The sequence below is a fragment of the Streptopelia decaocto genome, assembly GCF_964273445.1.
Source record: "Streptopelia decaocto genome assembly, chromosome: 13".
NCBI lineage: Eukaryota > Metazoa > Chordata > Aves > Columbiformes > Columbidae > Streptopelia > Streptopelia decaocto.
Window position 1 is genome coordinate 2,765,796 of NC_138668.1, and position 23,028 is coordinate 2,788,823.

The 23,028-nt window shown below is 45.1% G+C and overlaps 2 protein-coding genes across 8 annotated transcripts in view; both read right to left on the reverse strand.

Annotated features, from left to right (window-relative positions):
* The window catches only part of TTYH3 (tweety family member 3), a 78,148-nt gene extending 63,698 nt beyond the window's left edge, over positions 1-14,450 (reverse strand). The window contains exon 1 of one of the 2 annotated variants that reach the window (XM_082064148.1): positions 14,225-14,450. In XM_082064148.1, coding sequence (XP_081920274.1) covers positions 14,225-14,347 — 123 coding nt within the window. In that variant the 5' untranslated portion in view covers positions 14,348-14,450. The remainder of the gene's footprint in view (positions 1-14,224) is intronic. The other variant, XM_082064147.1, reaches the window with a different exon arrangement.
* Positions 14,451-15,530: 1,080 nt separating this feature from the next.
* Positions 15,531-23,028, reverse strand: part of IQCE (IQ motif containing E) — a 31,248-nt gene continuing 23,750 nt past the window's right edge. Inside the window, exons 23-24 of one of the 6 annotated variants that reach the window (XR_014185290.1) lie at positions 17,420-19,832; positions 15,531-16,388 (exon numbers count right to left, since the gene is read on the reverse strand). The gene's annotated coding sequence lies outside the window, so the exon portion shown is untranslated. The other 5 variants (XR_014185291.1, XR_014185292.1, XR_014185293.1 and 2 more) reach the window with 5 other exon arrangements.

Consider the following 23,028-nt stretch of genomic DNA (forward strand, 5'->3'; position numbering starts at 1 on the left):
GTGGAAAGAAGGAAGGTGAGAAGAGAGATGGCTACAATACATCCCTGGTGCCCTCAGGGTTTAATTGTACCACCCAAGACATAGCAGCCAGCCGCACTTGCGCCTTGGGATCAGCAACAGGCTGTCTGAAAGGCTTACTAACAACACAGATTCACCTTCTTAAGGCCTCATTGCATTAGTTTAAGGACACAAGTCATGCTACACACACGTGCCTGTGTGCCCTTGCTCCTCCTGCCCTCCTGGTGACACAGCCCCGGGGTGCCACGCAGCAGCCAAGCAGGACGCTGCTCTCCGCACAGACGTCACTGAGTTTACCCTTCTTTGCCCCACGTTAATGAGGGTATTTATGTGAGGGGATACTTCCTAAATTCTTTGTGCCCTCCATCCTTATTAGGCACCATAATCCCATGTATGACATGCTGGTTGCTATGGAAGTGATTATACTGTCACTGCATTGTACCTACAGGTGGAAAATGTGAAAGTGAAGGAACAGGAGCAGGTTTTTGCATGCGTTTGAAGACACGATAGTGCAATCCCCAGGTAATGACTAGGAGCTTTAACAGTGGCTTCTGGAGGCAGACTCTGACCACAAGGAATAGCATGGCATCAAGTTTTCACTTGGTTTTCTCCTGAAAAATCAGGTGTTCCATTTTCCTGTCACTGGCTCCCACTATTTAATTCTAGACAGTGCCTACGGCTGAACAGTACAGTCCCAGCCACTTTCCCAGGACCCTGACATTTTTCTGCACTCAAAACACTATCTCCTTAGTCCAAAGATCACAGCGAAAGAAGTGACAAGATCATATAACCAAGCTCCACAACTCTAACCGCCCTTTAGTTGATTACTGTCTCTTACAGAGCAAGGACTCGGAGAGCAGAAGCAAGAGAGACAGAGCGTCTCAGATCTGCCACGCTCAGTGAGACGCATGACTAACCCAGCTCGGGCTGGCCGAGCAGGACGGCGGACGTGCCTGGAATGCGTAACCCCACTTGGAAGCCTGTTTACCAGGGGCACAAGGATGGGGAGTTATCTGGGTGCTGCCTGCAAGTTAAATACAGGACAGCTAAGAGCGCAGCATAAATAGCCTAAAAACCCTGTTCCTTGCAAGCAGCTGGGAATCAAACAAGACGCTTTACTACCTACCAAGACCCCGCTCAGCGGCACTGGAAGAGGTTTAGATCTTCAGAGCCAGGGTTGTATGGGGCGCCAGCAACCCGAGTACAGCACCGATGCTCACATGCAGTGGTTAGCACCGCCACAGCTGATGGATGGATGGATGGATGGATGGATGGATGGATGGATGGATGGATCCCTCTGAACTCCTGCTGACCTATAGCACAGCTTCATCTATCAGGACACTCATCTAGATCAGGCAATACAGGAAAATTGCAGGAGAACCCAGAGAGCCATTGCACAATCCAAACCACAGCTGCACCAAGAACAAGATTCCTATCTCAGCATAGCTAATGCCGTGACTACAAGAAGAATATATAGCTTGCAGTTAACATCAAACTTTGTGCCGTATAACACTTCCTTACTGCAGCATGTGAACAAAAACTCTCAATGAGAATAAATCTGAGGACTAGACTGTAGTTTCCAGAAGCTCTCAGCCCTGTTTACAGTTAATCTGTGCTCATAGCATATGGGAAAAACCACACACTGACCAACATCCAAGTGCAGCTCAGGATCTCTGTTTTCCCAAGGGAAGTGACCAGTGACTTGTCACAAGGCAACAGCACGTCAAAGGCTAGTCGAATAAATCCCCAAAGACAAAAGTCTTGTAGGACTAGTTTTAGTATCAAAGAAGTGGTGACATATCTGTTTGTGAGAAGGAAGTAAAGAACCAAATTGCTGGTGGATCCCATCTGAAGGCAGAGGTGTTGGAAAGGAAGCTCAGCGTTCACCCCGTCAGACATCAAGCAGCAAATTTCACTTCATCAGGCAAAAGAAATACAGACACTCAAACCTTGATAAGCATTCAAATACTGTCCTTGAAACTGGTTCTTTCTTAGGAACCTTATATTTCATTTGCTGTGTCAAGTAATCGAGATCATTCTTACTGAAGCCAGCACAAGAATTACATCAGTGCTGAAAGTCCTGCCCATAGGTTATACCTGCAGAACTACATTTCACCTGTTGGATATGCCACTGGTGTGGTGTGAGAGGTACATCTCCTCCCAGTCCCAACCGCAGCTGACCTCAGCAGAAGATGATTCAGATGTACCCACCAAACAGTGATCTGCAGCACTTGTCAGCCCTGGGAACACGTTAACAGGTGGGTCAATCACAGGCAGAAGACGCAAAAGTCGGTAAACAGTTATTAAATGTATTTAGGTGCAGTAATAAGACAAGCAGCAGTCTCACAGAGCAACATTTTATTGAGAACAAAATTAACAGCAACGAAATACTATAGCAGACAACGGAATTTTAACAGCTGCAAAAATGTCCACACAAACAGAAAGGGCACTGAAGTGAGACACATGTGACCCAGAAAGCAGCTGGCTCAGTATTTCAGACTTAAGATACAAGTACACAGACAAGAAGAATTAACACACCAAGGGAGGATTAGGGTAACAAGATCCCCATACCTTCTCGCCATCATCTGCTGGCAGAGGAGGAGAGTTCACAGCTTGTCCCTTCCTCCTTCTCCCACAACCTCCACATCACCTGAGGCGAAAGCTAAGCTGCGCTAATAAAAACAGCAGAGCTAGCGTAAACTGTCCAACCTTGTTATTTACACCTCAGCAGAACGCTCCCAGCATCTACTATCACTCACACGGCTTCTCCGAGAGCCGCCTGCTAACACACAGGCATTGGAAGCGCGTCCCAGCGTACTGCTCATCCACATGGAGAATCCTGTCAACAAGACCGGACATATTCTTTATACATTGCCTTTAGTTCATCCTTTAGTATGAAAGCATTTTAAATGCTTTTGAGGAGCTTGTGTTTGAAGAGATTTTAACTTGCAGCAGGTCAAGCTGAAAGAGCTGGAAAAAAAACATGTAGTGATCAAGAGGCTCCCTGGTCAGCCTGTTAGAGCCTCAACCTGCCCCAGAACACGCTCTCCAAGACCAACCAAGAACTTTACCAAGATCTTTACTTGGCTGTACTTATCAGAATTAAAGGCTGTTTTGTCTACTCAGGTTGATTCAACATCTGTTGTCTAACCTATAAGAATTTATATACATATATAAGGAACGACCAGTGATGCAACATGACCTCACTGACCAGGGATGAAACCCTGTCCTACTGAAGCTCTATGCATTACTCCATTTTGTAAATCAACTATAACCCAGACTGTGTGGGGGTAGGACAAGAAGGACAAACAAAAAACATTGGTTACATTTTGGAATACTAAAAGGCACATAGGAAGCATTGTACAGTGTTTTTAAAATAGCGCTCTCATCCAAAGTAAAGACTTCTGTTTAGCTACAGCAGAAGTGTCAAGCAAATCATGCCATCATCACTGGATGCGCTATCTGTGCTTTCCACTAAATCCAGACAGAAAAAGACCCAAAATACAGCTGGTCCATTTTTTCCTGCCACCTACTACAAGTGAAATGGTTTCCCTCTTAAGGAAGCATGAACATTAATACTTGCCACTGACTAGAACTACCTCTAATCTAGTCTTGTGCAATAGCTCCCATTTGCTCAAGTCCAAGGTGTTCAGTCTAACTTTAAGTTCAAATCCTAAGACAAAAAAAACAACTGTCTTTTTAATCATAGCTGGCTGTCACTGGGCTGGGACAGATATCTCCATCCCCAGTCTTTCCCTAGGTCTGTGCCTTTCAGTATTGCTTGCGCTTGACAGCCTGTCAGTCCAAAGTTAAATGGAGACCATGTTTTCAGGGTCTACCATTGCATTCACAGCAACTGTAACTACAAGTAGAGTTGTAATGGGGTAGAAATAACAAGTCCTTCCCTACCATCCTCTCAGCCTTCCCTATAGTACTCTTTCTGAAAATAAAAGAGAAGAAAAAGCACAAGTATTTCAAAGATACCAGAAGTAACACAAACTTCTCCTAAGACCTCAGTCATCTGTTGCCGGAGGTCAGCCACACAAATCAGTTCTGTAACTTACCCTCTTTCTCGTTTAAGAAACATGAAGAGATTACAAAATAGTGGAAGTTTACTATTTATTTTCTTCCCCAGAAGACTCAAAAGTACCTGGTACTTTTTGTTGTAAAACACTCGGCCATGCCCAAATGCCTAAACAAGCAGAATGGGCACCGTTTGCAAAGCCTTCAGCTGCTCCTCTTACACTCTTATTTCAAAATTCCCCCAGGTACTAAAGTTTTAAGAAGAGAAGTTTGCATAAGCTTTCATCAGATTCTACTTCCTCCTGTGTCTCCTTGAAAGTTACATTATTACACCTCCCAAAGAAAAAAAACAAACACATTTTTAAGCAGGACAACTCCACCCTTCCTCTTAGTTCAACACCGGTAGGCAAGATTAGCCAAAGATCAGCCCCTACACACCCGCAGCTCCTTCCTTCATTTCTCTGCCCTTACACGTTCCTCGCCAAGAAAACAAACCAAATCAGAGCTCACCACATCTGCATTTGCCAAAAATCCATCATTTCTGCAATTGATGCAGCACAGCTTATTACAGCTGCAAACGTTCCTAGGCTCCGATAATTATAAGCCCATGGCTGGGTGTCTAATTAAAGGAGGAATGAATTAATGAGTTTTATCAAAGGCTTTTGAGTCACCATTATAATTCTCACTCTTAATGGGCAGCAGGACATTCAAAGGACAGCGTGAGCGGGATCAGGAGCAGAGAGGGGGAATAAACCACCCCCAGCCGGCGCTTCCCCCATCACGTCACTGTCATTCAGACCCCAACAGGCAGATCGAACCCAGCAGGAAAACGCCTTTTGGACGGCTGAATACAAAAAACGCTTCCTGCAGTGGCCACAAAGCGCACACACCGGCCTTTGAATGGCGGGAAGCGGCGAGATGCGGGCGAGGGGCTGCGCGGAGCCTGACTGCGCCGCTCTCATTCATCCCCGGCCCCAGCCCCCACCCAGCGCCAACAATTACAGTTCAGTCTCAGGCTCCCGAGGAGGCAGAAATTGAAAACACGTTTTCATTGAAGCACAGCTTGAATTTCATGAATTCCATTACTCTCGACTTTCTCAGCATTTCCTGGAGTGAACACTGTAAAACGAGGGAGAAAGGGGATGGGGGGGGGGCCATATACAAGGCAACAATTGCATGCCACCCCTCCGATCATGACTGTCCGAGAAGATACCACAGAGGCACCTGCAGCAAGGAAGCAACATGAGGAAGGACTATTCCTGAAGTGAAGAAAATAAATATATGCTAAACATATTTTTATGGAGGAAGGAAAGTAACCGCCAGAGGCCTCAGAACCGTAACATCATGCGTTACGACTAGCACTTAAATAGCAAGGCTACAGGCACAGCCCATATGCGAAGCATCGCAATTTCAGCAATGCAACAGAAAGAGTCTCTCCAGCAGACTGAAGAAATCTTACCTGCTATAACAAGTATCAAAATTACCCGTTTATCAGCTACAGGAACCTGAGCACAGTGTTAAACTGCAAGGAAGCTTATCCAAAGGAAAGAGCACGAAGTATCATGGGGTCATTCTCTGCCCACTGCGTTATTCAGAAATCTACTACTCAACGCCACAGCGATTAGAACTATCAGAGAAAACACACAGCACCAAGCAGTGCTTCATTTTTTGCCACATGTACAGTCGTAACTCAACCAACATTGGGATTATTCAGGTTTGCTAATTAAGACCCTATGGACAGTTTTGCTGCCATTACCAATCCTCTTAATGGTTCCTTCCCTGACATTCTCTTTCCTCTCTCTTCTCCCCCAGCCTGGGCCTTATCTGAAGGAGCATTACATCATCTGCCGCACTGAATCCTCCTTGTAACAGACACTATTATGCATCTGAAGTGCCTCCATTTGGATTTTGGTGTTATTTTGAATCTCAGTGTTGAATAGAAGGCTTGTTTAAATTCTCTGCATGAGCAGCAGCATTTTATGGAGTGAAAAGGGTGTCCATGCACAGACACCAACACTGGCATAACAACGTGGCTGGATGTGTTATACATTTGTGAAACAGCCATTCCCCACATTCCCATTTCCCCTTGTCCAGGAATAAGTCCAGCATTGTTAGGACTGATTAGCAATATCTTTCATCCCTAATTTCACACTACAAAAGACTTTCATGCATATGCACGTGTGGCACCATTCTGAGATATATCAGCCAGAAAAAGCACTTAGCGGTGACTGCAGAAATCACCATCTGAGGGGGCAACTCCAGTTTGAGTGAGGGCGAAGGGGGCGTCAGCCCTTTCCCCAGCTGCTTTCAATGCTGCTCTATTGACCAAAAAATGCTCATTTGTTAAAATAATAACTTAAAAGAAGTTTGGCACATTACATCTGCTGTAGCAAGCAACCTGATAACCATGTGAAAGCGCAATTATAAATGTTACCCTCACATCCAAGCGCTTAGAGACGGGAATTGGTACGAGTATCGTGACTGAGTCACACCAACTGCTGTGACCATGTATTGCAGGCTAACCTACTTCTTTTCCTTTTTGGCAAGAGAAAAGCCTTGCAGCCTGAAGCACACAAATGACTCCTTTGCAAGAACACGCACATTTGTGGCTCACCAAACCTTAACGCTCACAATTATAAGATCGGACTCAAAAACCACAAGTGGTTCATTACCCAGAAATCTTTTAAAAAAAAGGACAAGTTTGAGATGAAAGCCTTAGCAAGCAGCATGAAAGGACATTGTAGGATGACATACCCAGAAAGCACAGACAGCCTTGCTGAGAGAGGAGCAGGGTCACTGGGTGTTGATTCGGGTTTTTTATTATTATTATTAGAGAGAACTCTCCAGCATACATCAATACGTTCCCAAGAATTTGGAGTCTTATCCATGTCTCAAAAGTGAGAATTAAAGTTTAGTACAGAAGGTAATCCTGAGTTACTCAAGTCTAGTCTGAATCTCAGAGCAAATAAATTCCCAGACATCATGTCCCTCCTCCCAGCTATGGGAATTACAGTCGGTTGAACCCAAGCCAAGTTCTCCTGCCCACTCAAGGGGAATGGGAAATCTCAACATGAGTGGTGGAAAGTTTACTACTAAAAGATAAAACAGAACCAAAGGGAGAACTGCCCGTCACCAAGAGCGCAGCTGCAAACAAGATGCTGACTCTCCTCCACCTCAAGGAAATTAAGAGTGAGCACCATCTTACTCAGTGCTTGCTTGCAGCCACCCAAGCATATTCACTTCACATCAAAGAACATAAAAGAATGACTTCAGAAGAAACATTCACCGTTGCTTAGTCTGCAGTATACTGATGCTTATGGGTACAGAAGAGTCCCCAGAAAGGAGTCAGAGAGCTGAGCAGGCAAAGCTCTGTCGCAATAGTGTCTTACACCATGAGTACAAACAGCACAAACCATTGATTCTGGACTTCAGTAAGCGTGCTGGTGGGGGAATGGGTGGTGGAGAAGAGATGTAAAATTACTCTTGTCCTAGAAGGGGAAAAATAAAACATACATATGCCAAGGGATTGGAGGGTGCTTGTCCCTCCAGCTGTCTGTTCTAAACACCTTTTGTCAAGAAACCTGATGTGACAAAGACCCATACATTTTGTCTCTCTCATTCCCAATAGACAGATTTTTGTTTACAGGTTCAAAAATAAATCTAATCCCAAAAATAAAAGTAAGAGATCAAGAAGACTTGTGGCACAGCTCCTTAATCCACATTCAAAGCCTTGGGATTAAGTCAGAGGAAAGCACCTGACTTCCCACCCTTAATCTCCAGAGTCATCCCTAATGCTTCTGCGTGAGAATTTCTCACTTTCCCTAATAATGAAAAATAGGAGCACTAAAAATCCACACCAACATCTGCTTGAAGCAACGCTTGTTTTATTGCATCAACATTTAAACAAAGGCTTTTTGTTAACCTGAAGAGTATGGCTTTTCTTCTGTTCAAAAGGGTATTAAGAATTGAGGAAAAAAAAAAGGAAGAGATGGTAAAACTGAACCGATTTCGATTAGTCCTTTCTCCAGAACACTAGTGATCAGCTTTGCAGCTGGACACCGAGATAAGCCTCCTCAGTAGCTACAGCCTTTTGGTGGCAAACTGAAGGTTACAGACCCTCATCTGCATTTGCAGTTCCTGCTTAAACTCCCTTTTTCTAAAGCAAACCCAAAATACAAGATTCTTGGATGTCTGGCAGCTCCTCCCAACCGATAAATACTTGTGTGCATGCAGGCAAGTGCAATATGTACGCAGCGCTCGGAGGAAGTGGATGCATTACTCAAGATTTACTTCATAAGTACTTAAATCCAGACCAAGAGACATAAGCTGTTACACTCACGTAGAAAAAGAAAAAAATATAAAGGATTTTTTAAGAGGACAAACGTTGTCCTGGTGCAGAAGCACCGAGGCGCCAGCAGCTGGTCACCACCTGCCCAGACTAACGCTTTTAAGCCTGGTTCTACTCTTCCAGCTACAACAAGCATGATACCTTCAGAGCACCATGTGCTGCACAGAGGTCTCCTAAGACTGGGAAGCTCACCGAGCCTGACGAAGGATTCATACTTAGGATTCTGCCTAGAAGGAGCAAGCCTGGTTTACATGTTTGCACACTCGCCACCTCCTTCCCCCCACACGTGTTTCACGTTTCTCCAAGTCACCACAAGTGTGTACTTAGGTCTGCTAAAACCATACACTCACAACAGTTACTTCTTTTGACTACAGTAATCTACAGTCAGGGCTTCCAGAAACTGTCCGTTCTCAGGAGACCATCTGAAAACGCAGCAGCACAGCACGGGTCAGCAAAAAAGTAAGGCTGCAGATGGGAAGCTGGCTAAGGTTGACTCTTTTTCTTGTCTGTATACCATAGCTGCTGCACGATTGGATGTTTTATCAGCAGAAATCGCTGCATGTCTACCTTTGGTAAAAATCAGCCATCAAAAACTGTCTTGATTCTGTGTTTTTCATTATGCTGCAGTTCCCTAGTAAGGGCTCTTCCAGATCAAGGAGGAGTCAGACTATAGCAACGATTCGCTGGTAAGAGATATTACTGCATGGTTACTCATGCAACTGAGACTGATGAGTAAAGGGAAGAGGGAATTTACCATCAATTGTTAAACACCTAAATGCAACTCTAATTTAATTAGAAAACATTGGATTCTACTAACCAGGGTCAACCAACCTTTCTGGAAATACAAGCAAACCAGCGCTACAGCAGGAGAGCCGATCAGATCTTGGAAGTGGTCCATCTATTCTTGAAAGAAACCTTCAGTCTAGCCCCTTAAAGAAAGGCACATTGCCTTCTGACTTCAAGCCAAGTAGACAAAAAACACGTCATCCAACTTTACTAATACACATGTTTCCAATTTATGAAAAGGCTCTTGCTTTCAGAATTGAAATAAGACGCCAGTACAGTAGAGGAAGTTCTAAAACAATCTCTCTAATCCAAGTTTTTTGGCAGTTTAGGCTCCAGCCAAGAAATACTTCCAAAGATGACATTAGCTGTTATGTGTAGGGAAACAGCCTCACGGAGCCAGAAAGTACCTGACTGAATTAATTCCCTGCTGAACCTTTGCCTACAGGTTCAAGCACACATGCCTGGAGTTTGCAAGCCAAGAAAAGGGAAACATGGTTGGGCTTACAGAGCACCTTTCACTGCTGATTCCCCCTCAGTACCCTTACGTTAGCAGAAAAAGAATATTACAACACAAAACCACTGACAGATGTACTCCTGGGTGACAACAGTAAAGAGACCATCTCAAAACCAAGGACTAGAGCGTACCCCTCTTCTTATCAATGTGTCCTTTAGCATGGTTCTGCATCTTAACCGGTGTGAATCAATCATCCAGCCTTTTTCCAAAGCACGTACAGCCACCATTGCACCTCCTATCTGTGCGTTTGCAGTTCTGACTCTTGCGGAAACAGCACAAGAGCGGCACAAGGAACGAGTTCCAAAGACACTGGAGAATTTTGGTTCATTCCGGCCTGATTCACACATAACGCATGCATTTACACAGATTCAGCTCAACGTTGCCATTTCCAGCAATTAAGAAAGAGCAGAAATTCAAGTCAAAGTAGACAAATTCAAAGTCAAGTCTGTAGCTTGGCTTTTATAGCCTCTTTTCTTCTTCACTGTTTATAGTACACGTCTCAGCACACAGGGAGTCTCAAGAGCTGCAATAAAGTGGAGTAGGCTCCTTTTCCGTCAGTGCCAAAGACACACTGTCTCAGTCATATATCCCATCACCTGTTGTTGTACTGAATTAACAAGCTATTCAGCTTTTCTACTTCTTTCCAGTATGTCACCTCAAGGCTCTTAACCAAATCTACCCTGAGAAACAAAGCAAATTCAATGCCATGCAACTAACTAAATCACAAATAGAAGTACTTACATCACTAAACAGATTAAACTAGCGACAACATCAGTCTCAGGACCCTTTTACAGGCTGATTAACTGAATCAGAAAGTAAGTGGACAGTACTAGCAAGACCATCATCACTTGTTCAGCAGCAAACCATGCAGTGACCAGAACTGGAATCAGTGTGATGCTCTCAGAAGGAACACGAGCTTTGCTCCATTTTTACATTCCCTTCACTCTGGAGTTTGTGACTCACTACACAATGAAAAGGCTTTGCAGAGCACTGCAGTATGACTCAGAAGAGAATACAGCCAGAACAAAACTGATCATATCAAGATATCTTCAAACCCCAATGATTCATGGGAGGATTAGGGAAAGAATGGGTCTGATAAGATCCTCTATAGGGATGACTTTATGGAGCAAGTCCTGCAAGCAGCACACGAAGGCAGCTCTGGCAGGACTCACCAGCACACCAAACCCCTGCAAAAAAGGGATCCCAAGCCCAGCTTGTTCTACATTGAAGCTCACCTACATTCCCCCAGAAAAAGGAAACAGCCAGTTGTACTGCGGTCCACAGCTTGTCATGGCAGAAGCGGAGCATCTGAAGGACACACGTACATTTTTAAACAAGGAGAGAGAAAGGACCTGTTCCGCTCTTTCACATTCACAGACACTGTTCTAACCTCGTGAAACAAGGTACACTGTGGGAGAAGACAAATCATAAGTAATACAGAGAGAGAGCATTTTAGAGACCGACTCAGGTGAAGAAGGTACGCAGCCAAAATGCAGCTGCATTGATCTCAGCCCTCGGCAACAACATTGCCGTGTTTCTCATGCTCTCAGACAAAGGGAGGAAGCCCCTGTAAGGTGGTACACAATGGGAATGGTCGCCTTGAGACAGCCCAGTGCGCAGCAGGTGTCCCTCCGGCTCCATAAAAAGGGACTGCATGGGACAGAACAGCATAACTAGCATTAGATCAACGTCCTTCTAGATATTCCCCATCAACCAGCATCCCAGAAGACACGACAAAGACCTAGACTTTAAAGACTAGCAGTATTTGCTAATCTACGAGCTACACGTGCTTCAGAAAGGTTTTGGGGGACAACAGCTTGTCTGCTGCTTCAGTGGAATAGTGGCTTGTGCATCACAGTAATCCGCGCTGGGCAGAGCTGGGCAGCCCGTTAGATCAGCAGCCTCCGCGCCTGCAAGAGCACGTGGCCCTGCGACCAGTGACACGGCCACACTCGAACCCAAGCCACTGCGTTTCACTTTTGGTTCAAGCGCGACGTTCACTTGACACGCAGGTTCAAAGCCGATCATCAAAACACAGGTAGCTCTTCACTAAGAGGTTACCAAAGAAAAGAGTTTTATAAGGAAAGCACCGTTTTCCCTTGGGCATGCGTTGGGAAATCTTTTCTAGAGCAGCAGTGAAGCATCAGGAAGGACATGTTGCTTCCTTCTTCATAACAAATCAGAATGAGAACGGACACTGAGCCCTGTTGTATGTCTGTTGATGACAGTCTGGCTACCTGATGAATTGAAGTCATGCAAACTTAAAGGTATTTTCAGTTTAGTAGAGCTAATCCTTCCTTACTCCAGCTAGCAACACTCTGTCCTTTCCCATCCCATAAAGCCCCAGCCAGCATCCCCCACCAACCCCTCTCCAGCCACTGGAGAACTCAAATGCAACATGCACTTTAACAGTTTATACTTAGGAATCAGGATATCAACCACTAATGGAACAGAAAACAAAAATACATACAATTTGTGCCAATGAGACCTACAAAGAAAATAAAAATATGTGGAATTTAATTTAAAAAAAAATGGACTTTCCTATTTTCAGGATGTGTATGATTTCAAGCTAAATGCAAATGTACTTAAAGAAAAGGGAGGGCTATGCCAGCACAGGCTGCAAACAGAGCAAGGGATGCAAATTCATAACAAACCTACCAGAAAAAGCTAGAATTCAAACCAAAAAAAAACCTTCAGAACAATTTAAAGCATGGGAGAGCATTTAGCACTACAGTTCCCACTCCTGGATTAAGTTTCCTTGTTTCATTGCATTAGAATTAATCGGCATGGCTGCGAACTCCACAGTCAACTTGCAGAGCCACAGCAGCTTCATTATATAACCGGCGACACCAATAACAGAGGCTGCGGTACCGGAGCCCGTTTGCTGCCCCTCACCAGCGCCAAAACCAGCAAAGCTGCTGCTACTCCAATCATTCCCTCAACAACAGATGCTTAAGTAATCCAGACACTCAGTTTTTGGATTTGATAAAACGTTTTCTTGCAAGCCAATGTTAAAAGGCTATCTACTACTGTGTAAGAAATCCTTAATATCACCAAGGGAGGGGAGGCAGCTACACAGGAGAACAGCAGAAGGCTTTAAATCAGAATGTGATTACCATAGAGAAATTAAGTGACAAATGAACACAACCCCAGATTGTTGCAAGGAATGCTTTTAAGCAATTTGAGTGAAAAACGGTACATCTGCTGCCTATTCAAAGGTCAATGAGTGCTCGTTTCATGATAACGCAGTCCGAAGAACATCCTTCCGTGAACTCTTAACTTCTGATCTTCAGCATCTCATATCCCTTGTCTCAAAGGCAGCTGCCCTCTGAGGTCATGGAAATGCAGTTAAGCTGCTGTGCAGCGTTACATCTGTGTGTGGCCATCTTGAACTCTGCTAAGCCAAGGGAACTAAAACAAATTAACAAATTGAAGCCCTGAATACCAAAGTTAGGTCAAAAGTCTGGTTTGTTTACTGATTTAAAGATGTTTCTTTGTATCTACCCATTGCTCTGAAATTACATTTCTCACGTTTTGCTCTAGTTTCAGCCCACAGATCTGTTCATCTGTTTAAAACAAAAACACAAAACATACTGCTTTCTGAAGTATTTGTAATACCTTTTATTTCTAGGGCAAACAAGAATCATTTAGATGCCCTGGCCTTTCTGCCTGTGTGCATGATAGGATGCTGCATATATAGGACACTGCAAGTATGTTCAGAAAAGCAAAATGGTGTTTTCAAAACCAGAGACCGTGGCAAAACAAGGCAGCAGAGTCACTGCAGCTCTGTTCCAAGATGACAACAGAGAACACAGATGTTAGAGCACACAGATCCACTCCACAATCATTTTAATTACCTGCCTAGCCAACCGAGCCCAGGATACAGGCTAAGCAGCATTTAAAAAACAAAAAGTGACACACAAGCATCCTGCGAGCATCTTCCCGTGCACTTGATGCCAAGGCTGCTCTCATGCGTTAAGTCATCTGCTCTGCAGCAGGCAGCTGGTCGGTTTCGGGAAGGCAGCGCTGGGCGCCCTGCGGGTCAGGGCGATGCGGGGCTGGCGGGGTGGACGCGCAGGTCCCGGGCAGCGCAGTCACCCTGCGATGAGCGGCCAGGAGGACCAGGCTGGGACAGCGCAGGGAGCCGCCGAGGGCATTGGCCGGGGCTGCCTCCTGCCTCCCCTCCCAGGGGATCATTTTACCCTCTCCCAAGAACTTGGGCTTTCCCCCGGCTTCCCGCTCACCCTCCCGGGGGGTGATGACCTCCTGGCCCAAGCCAGCAAGACCGGTGTCCCGCTCTGCCCCTCGTGGGGTGGACACGCAGCACAGGGAAGGCATATCCCCCACAGACACCCACCGAGGAGCCCCAGCCGGCTGGGTCCCCCCCCGCTCTTCCCCTCACCCCCGGGCGGGCTGAGCCCCCAGCCCCGCACAACCTGCGGGGGCACAAGCACCCCCCGCCCACCCGCGCGTCCCCACGCAGGACACGGCCCCCCCCGCCTCCACACACACACAGACCCCCCGCGGGGACCCACCTGCTGGTACTCGGCGTCGTGCGGTCGGAAGTCGGCGGCGGTGAGCTCCCAGCGCAGGCTGACGTGCGGCAGCCGGTGCAGCAGGCTCACCCACCAGGGCGGCGAGTAGCTCACCCCCGCCATGGCCGCGCCGCCTCGCTCACCCCGACCCGCCGGCCATGGAGCGCCGCTCGCCCCGCTGCCTGCCTCCTCCTCACCCGCTCCCCGGCTGGCGGCCCCGCATGGCCGGCACCCCGCGCCTCCTCCCGCCGCGCTCGCTCCCTCTTTGTTCGCCGAGAGGCTCCGCCGCCCCCGCGCCCGGCACCGCCCGCCCGCTCCCATTGGCGCCGCCGCGCTCCGCCCCGGCCCCTCCGGGCGGCCCCGGCCCCGCCGCTCAGGTGGCTCCGGGGCGGGACGGCGGCGACCCCGCCACGCCGGGCTGTTCTCGGTGCCCCGCGCTGTCCCAGCGCCCGGGGGTCCCCTGTGCTTCCCCACCAGCACCACTCGTGCTGTGACATGGCGCCTGGGCACATGGTGGGTGTTGCAGAGGGTGGGCGTCCTACACCCAGCATCAAAAGACGGCGTCTGCTCTCATACCAGCACCTTTCCGTCCAAAATAACCCCAAAACACACCCAGTGCTTCCCTTTCCTGGGTGCCGCTGAGGAAAGCACGGTTCCCAGGTCTTCAAACATCGACACACCAACCACCCCAGCCAAGAAACACACCCTGTGCAACACACCTGTTCCCACAGCACTGGCTCCCAGTTCCTTTCCCCAGCCTATCTTGGCATTTCCAAAAGCCAAGAGGAAAGTTCTAGAAGCACTGGAGTGCCTAAAGATGCAGCTGGGACCCTTGTGTGATTTTTCAGGTGTGCCCAGTCTTCACCAGTTTCATGGAGACATGAAATGCTCTGGTTGAGCTTCCACCATTCTCTCTGCAGCCAAAGGTTTGGCCTCTTACCCTGACCCAAAACCAATTACATTGGTTCATTAACTTCAGTGGACTTGGAAGTGTCAGTTTGTTTTGATGACTGTGAATCAGAGCTGAGAGTTCAACACCTCAGCATTTAGGCAATAACAGCCTCTCACTGCATAACAAAACCCAGGTGGACATCACATTAACAGATCGTGTGCTGAGCCCCTCAGACACGACTTTCCCCAGGATTAGAGCCTGACTCAGTGGGAAAGGCTTTTCATTGCTTTTTAAACAGAACAAAACAATTTTTAGTCTTAAAGGTAAAAAATATGACCATACCCTCTTGGGATGACATCTCAGAAACCAGTAAGTACATAAATACTCTGGGTAGCAGGTTACTAGATATTATACAGACAAAGGACTTTACACTGTCCTCACTAATGCATTTTATAAATAAAGAGAGAAAAAAATGATAAAATTGACTATTTAACGCATCAGGACCAAATAAACATATTTCTGCTGATGTTCTGAAATATAACATCAACCTTAATAGCTTTTGACTAGGACAGGATTTTCATTTCAGTATTATCAACATAGCTAAAAGGAAATCTTATCGTTCACAAATAGCATTAAGACACACGTCAGAGGGTTCACAGCCACAGAGTATGTGAACAAGTACAAGATGTACAAGCGTACAAGATATAAGACCTCAACTCCCTCCAGCCTTCTGCAAGAAAAGTTGCTATTTTTCTGCAGGAGAACAGCAGAACAGCAGCCAATTTTGTTTTCTTTTGAAGCCCAATGATCCAACATACTTCACCTCCAGTTCAAACAACCCAAAGACGAGGAGCTGAGAGACCTCGCTGGGGGCAAGAGATCGCTCTGCACAAGCCGCTTATACCACAGAGTTTATGCAATTCGGCACTAAAACGCTCAGGGCTGGAATCTGCCCTGCAGATGTTCCTGCTGCCACGGGCCTCTGCGGAGACAGAAAAACCCCACCAGGCTGCAAGTCCAAGTACCTTCGTCAGCAAAATGATGGACACAGAATAGAAGCAGATGCAGCGAGCACTCCACAACGAGATCTTGTTTGACAGCGTTGATGTAAATCAAACCGAACAAAACGTTTTGGAACGAATGACAGAAATATCTGGATGCTATTAAATGGGGGTGTAAGCACCGGAGCGGCGGTTTGAGGCACCGTGATGGGGGTAAGGGGGAGAGGAGCAGGCTCAGCACTGGGGTGCATGGTCCTCTCAGAGCCAAGTGCTGCAGAGACAAATGGATTAAATTACAGCAGAATGAGGATTTGGGATTACAGACAAACAGAGGCATCAACAGTTTTAATTTCCCCCCTGCATTTATTCATAATGATGTGGGAAAATACGAAAATGAAGAGTAAAATTAATACAGCAAACTAGGAATAAGAGACAAACCGCAGGATGTAGCACTAGCCGTATTTTCCGTGGTAGGGCACTTCAGCCTGTTGTACCACATCAGGAAGCAGTGTTTGCATTTCTCAGATGTCTAGCACCTCTCATTTGATCCTATTCAGGTAATTCTTGATTACATGACAACAAGACAGTTCTCAAGGCTCTCATGTTTAGATTACAGCAGCTTCTTTCCCTCCACACACAAATAGGTACTCTCTGTTTTGCCAAAGCAAAATGAACAAACACACCACTGCTGTGACATCCCAGGAATAAAAACTAACAGTAAATCACCCTTGCATGGAAAGCAGTTCTACGATAACCAAAGCGAACTGCGAATGTCAGCCTGTTAGCTGGTAATCCTGCTAAAAAGTAACCCTGAGAGCCATATTAGTGTTCACTAACTTGCTTTGACTTTGCTAAAGAATCACTGGACAAAACAGGCAAACGAGAGATGCTTCAAATTAAAGACAGCAAAGATAAGACTAGTTTAAACCTCCAAAATAAAGCAGCCAGTGCTGTCTTCTCTCCCCTTGAGACCACCGGACAGTCTGCAAAAGCACTTGTAGAAATGCACCCTTTTTCACTCTTTGCAAGCTTCTCTCTGTCTCCAGACATCCCTACTGCTGACATGGTTTCTGCAATGCGAACACCTTTTAGAGCAGCAATCCCATACCCCTGGCTGGTTTTTATTCACTATGAAATGAAATAACCCAGCTTTTAATATACTGTGAAGCGATGAGTCTTCTTCCCCCGACTGTCAGACCTAATATGCGTTATGAAAAGTTTCAGCCAACAATACAGATTAAAAAAAAGAAGAAAAAAAAAAGAAGAGTTTTAAGTTAAAGTGCCAGCAGATGGATGAGTTACCCTCTTGAGACAAAGGAGTAAATTACAGGTGGTCAAAGGGAGGTCGCCCCGCCGCTCCATCAGCTCTGCTCTTGGGCCGTGCTGCCTTCCCGCTCTCAGGCTGGGCCTCTGTGAACATTCCCCTTCCTCTCCTCCCAGGGCTGCCTCTGTGATTTTCAGCTGAACGTCAATGGGAATAACAAAGCCAGGGCTACTCTCCAGCCCCCCCAGATTCCACTGCCCGCTCCTTGAATAGCCACAACTAGGGCCAGCATAAAAAAGTTTAAGCAAAGTCAAAGAAATCATAAGAAAAGGTTAATTCTGGCATTTTCGATCCTGAGGCAATACTCTCTCATGTTCTACTGGTCTTGTCATACTTGGTGAGTTCCAGGGAAATGGGTGGAAGAGGTGGAAATCCTATTGCAAAAGCACCTGCCCGCTCCTTTCCTTTCCCCAGAGAGCAACACGCAGAACATTCTATTATTTAGTTAATTGCAAAGAAACAATTACAAAGGAACTCGGCAAAAACTCTCTAATCACAGCAAGAGCCATTGCAGTTCAGTGAGTTCAGCAAATTAGCAAATAAGTGAATACAAAAAGGAAAGAATAACACAGCTCAAATTGCACTTTGTTCGTTTGTTTTGTTACTCATAGTTACTGTTTAATTATTTAAGATACCTCTTCATAACATTCTGGTACATTTTGTATAATAATGAAGGTTTACTAGCATAGAAATGCAATATGTGGCTATTAAATATCTGCTGAGAGACGGAAGAAGACTGCCAATTCTGCGTGCAAATTATAGAGGGCCTGTTCAGAAAAAAAGTCCAGGTTAGATAAATAGAAGGTTCTGCCACAATTTGTGTAAGATACAAATAAGGATTATTGCTGGATAATGACAATGCTAAGTAATGTTTGTGCAGAACATTATAACTGGTACTACAGGCATTCATGGTCCATCCCCTGTTTATTAAAAGCTATTCTTATTTTCTGTGCAAATAACTAGAGGCCATTTAAACATAGCCTTTTTTTTCACAGCAGCACTGTAATCAAATGATGGATTTGACAGTATTTCCATTCTAAATTCGTGTTACAGGAAAGACTCTCAAGCTCTGCTACGTTACCAAAGAAGAGCCTCATCTCTGCAGAGCCGATGGACCGAGGAAGGAGATCCAGGCGTGACGTTACCTGGCTGACAGCACAGCGAGGTCAGACAGCCCTTTACAAACAGGCACCTTGTCCCTCCTGGTTCTTCCCAGACCATTTTGAGCACCAAGATTTAAGGACACATCTGTTCGTACTACCAAGAAGAGAAGCCCTAAAAAGGCTTATGCGATACCCGACGCAAAGCGTCTTTGAGGCATGCTGGTAAAAATCCTGCCAAACAGAATGGGAGCTGCTATAGTCTGAGCAACATCTTGAGAGGGGAGTGTCGTTTATACCCAGCTCCAGTGAGGGGAACAACAAGAACACTTTCCTGCAGACCAGAAAAGAACGTATACACTCTCAGATCTGAAAAAGGTAATGAGGGCAGCCAGGCAGGGGCAAGAGGAGCAGAGTACAACTTAATCAGTAGACTACAATAGGGTATAGTTAATAAGAACATCGCAACACTCGCTGGTCAAGGATGTTCCTTTGAGCACAGCGAGGACAGAATCAGTGCTAAAGGCCACGTATAGGCAGGAGCTGATCTGCCTTACACACATCTGAAAACAGGGCAAACATTCAGAAACTGATGTCAGTGCTGTCTCTACCAGGCAAAGAACCACATCAGCAGATGTTTGAAGGAAATGCCGCAGGAACTGATGCAGCACCAGCCTGCCCGCCACGCCTGAAAATCCTCCCTCAGTAACCTAGAGTCCAACACAGATATTTTGCTCTTTGCAGGTCTTAATGATGCCCATAGAATGAATAAAACTTCTTTTTCCCTTAGAAGTTCAAGTGGGGAAGGCAATTAGTTACCTGACAAACCTGCCGTAAACAGACGCTGCAAATCTTGCGAGAGTCAAGGGCGCTCTGACTTCAGATGAAGCCAAAGTATGGCTGAATACAACTAGTGTGACTGCTTAATTGCTTTCAACTGAATTCAAGACCAGTCTGCTCCAAGAAATCACATAAAACTTTTCCGTTGGAGCTGCATGGCTTACCTCCAGTGGAAGATTTCAAACTGAAGTTTCTGCAGGGAAATTCAGAGCATATGTCAATGGAGCAGAGAAGAACAAAAAAGTGAAATTTAGATAATATATTCACCAAACACAGATTGTTTCACCTTGTACTCCTATAGTTGTTTTAGTCCTACAACAAGGACTCTGCTTGATAGAAAGATGGCTACGGGATTCCAACGTCTTCACAGCAGTTTGCGGGATCTTCTGTGCACATAAAGCAGCACAAGGCTTGTTCTTCCTGGGAGTCCCTAAAGGGTTTTTCAGTGGACCTGGAAAGCAATGCATACATACATCCAGTTCCTTCCATCAGAGCTTCATCAACAGCAACAATAACCCAGGTAAGAGGTTACACTTTAACTGTAAGCAAACTGTAGACTCCCATTCTCCCCACAGGTGACAGCAGAGCAGTGTCACCCCATCCTTTACACATCTACAGCGCCACCAAACCCCAGACAGAGAGCTCTGTGGCCTTAGCAAGTTCAAACACGGGTTATCTGTTCTGCAGCCTTCCTGCAACACGTTTCTGAGAAGCACCCATCGATAACATATTTAGGCAATGACTTCTTTTGAATCTTTTCTCTGAATTTCACCGGTTTGGTGATGGATCAGCACGACTGTTGCCACCAGCAAGCAAGAAGCACAACAATAGATGAAAAGGCATAAATGAAACTTGCTGTACTCAGCACAAAGCCAGATATGTCTGAAGCAGTGGCATGGCTTTTAGTTACAGAACCACTTGACAGGATTTCTCTTTTGAATAAAACGAAGAAACGAAGAGTGAAAGCTAAAGCCCATCACCTCTGTCAGTTCCACTAGGCTTGGCTCAAGAACGCTGCAATCCTGATAGGACAATCTGGAATGTGTGCAGAAGAAGAAATTTCACACCCTACATGTTTAAGAGTTATCTCCTCACTCTCGGCTCTGCAAAAGAGCCAGAGGTAAAAGGTCAGTCTTGGTGCAAAGTAAAAACAGGACACGCAGCAGAGGCCAGAGCACCAATGCGGATACAGCAACAGCAGCAGAGATGCACAAACAATTAATTTACAACCTTGAACTTTATTCAAAAGTTCAACAATTAAGAGAAAACACATTGCAATTGTTTTAGCTTTTAGAAGACCCCAAAATAAATTACATAAAAGACATGCACAGTTCTAAATACTAAAAAGATCATAGAAATTAATGGCTCTCATATGCCAAGATTAATGCTTTTCCATTTAGACTATATTTAAAGTTGCCTGTGCAGGGATTATTTTTACAACTATGCAGAAAAAAATACAGTATTCAGGTCCTGATGCCTCAGTGAAGGTGTACAGGCATAGGCACTTATGGGCAAAAAGAGATCAAGAGAGATAACACCCCATGAAAGTCAGATCTCTGTGGTCACACACAATCTCTAACACTACTGTAAATTGCAAAAGGTTTTAAGTAGGCAACATTATCCCGTATCAGTAGAATGGAAAGTGTGCTGCTAGATTACACAGGTTACACTGGAGTTTAATTTTCATTCAAGACCTTGATGCCCCCACAAGGTTATCAGTGCTTTCTACAGAAGACGTATTTTTCAGAAACTGACTATGTTTGTATTGGGCCACACCAATTTTTACAGTCCTCAGATCCCTGTGAAGGAAAAATATCATTTATTGGAAAAATTAACTTTTTCTTCCTTCATTGTTCCCCACTTCTTCCCAGATTTACAGGTGCTGGCATTCAGAGAGATAACCACAGTATGAAACCTAATGTCAATTACTACTCCTTTCAACACATTCCATTACAGTATATAACAAAACAACATTAAAGGCTACTAATACAGTGGAGGTTTCTCTTTCTACTCTACCAGGTCAAACTTTTGATGTGCAGTGACCACATAGTTATCTGCCAAACTAAGACAGGAGTTTGAAGGCCGACTCCAGTTCTCAGATTTTTGATGGCTATGAGACAGCAGACTCAAATTTAGGAAGCTCTAGACACATTTTCATTCATCCCAGAAAACATCTGCTCTTTTTCACCCTGATTTCTGTCTGTGCCTTTGGGTCACACCAAGATACCATCTCTGCTCTATCCCAGAACTTGTCTGCTCACAGCACTACTGCTCAGTTTAAATGCAAGTCTTTCTACTCTCTATCTATTTCCTAATAATTTAATATTGGTTATTATAGCACAGTAAAGTAAAAGAATGTAATCTTCATTATATTTGCTACCCACATATTTCCCTATAGGGTAACAGCTAGGTAGGTATTTTCTATCAGCTCAAGTTACCTCTCTGGAGGTATCGGTGACAGAGGCAAAGTTACAGACCTGAAACGTTATACATAAGCAACTCAATATAGTCCCGCTCCTATTTAGCAAAATGGCTCTTTTTAATAACATGACTTCCAGAAAAAGAGGGCAACAGGTTGCAGCTTCTGCCAAGAGGATTCTATCCCTTTTATTCATTTATATATATATATATATATATTTAAATATTTTCTGCAGATGACAGTCATGTGACTGAAGTAGAAGCAGGAAAAAATTGCCCAACAGGAGAATGCCATTCTTCAGACTGCTTTGGGTATGGAGAGCTCCCAAAACCGCCCTTGGAAATAGCACAGGCAGCATTTCCACTGATGGGATTAAATGAAATCAGCTGCATTGTGCTGCGCCCATCCAGTTTCCTCTTTGGCTGCAAGTACTGGCATGAACTGTGATAAGCCTCAGATAGCGTTTCATTGAAATCAAAGAACTGAGACAGCTCTGACTTATTAGTATTCTGCAAAACAGCAGCGACTGATTTTTAATTTAAAAAAGAAGAGGGAAAAGGAGATAAAAATCTTAACATTTAAAAGCGTGCTTTCTGTTTACAGGAGGCTTTATTACTCCTTGATGACAAAGACACCATTCGGGTCTCCACAAAAATTCCACTGTGTGTTGTAAAATTAAATTCTCCTTCTAGTAAATCTCATATAATTTATCTAGTTCACCTTAAAAAAAACCCAACCTACATGCACATTTTAATGCCTATGAAAGATGTTGGCATGATAGTAGGAACTATAAGGTCCTGCTTTCAGTCAAGAAGTACAGTCTGCACAAAGGATCTGGAAAGTCCTACCTGACCGTATTCTCTGCAGCCCATAATGTCTTTGGTCCTTCCATGGACAATGATATTATCAAATAGTGTTATTTCTAGACGCAGTCTTAATTTCTGTCATAATCCAGCTGACCACTTCTGTTCCTAAACCAAACTGCATGGGTTTTGCATATTATGCTCATCCTAATGCGCCCCCCTCAGAACAGAGCGTTTTCAGCAGCCAGCCTCGCAGCTTTACCCGATGGCAGAAGGTGATCCTCCTCCCAGCCTGTGACTGGACTCACTGAGCACTTGCAGTACAAACATACGTACATATATATACATATATTTATAATGCACACGTGCAAAGTAGTACCGAGAAGACAGATCAACAACAGCAAAGCAACATTGGACTCAAAACC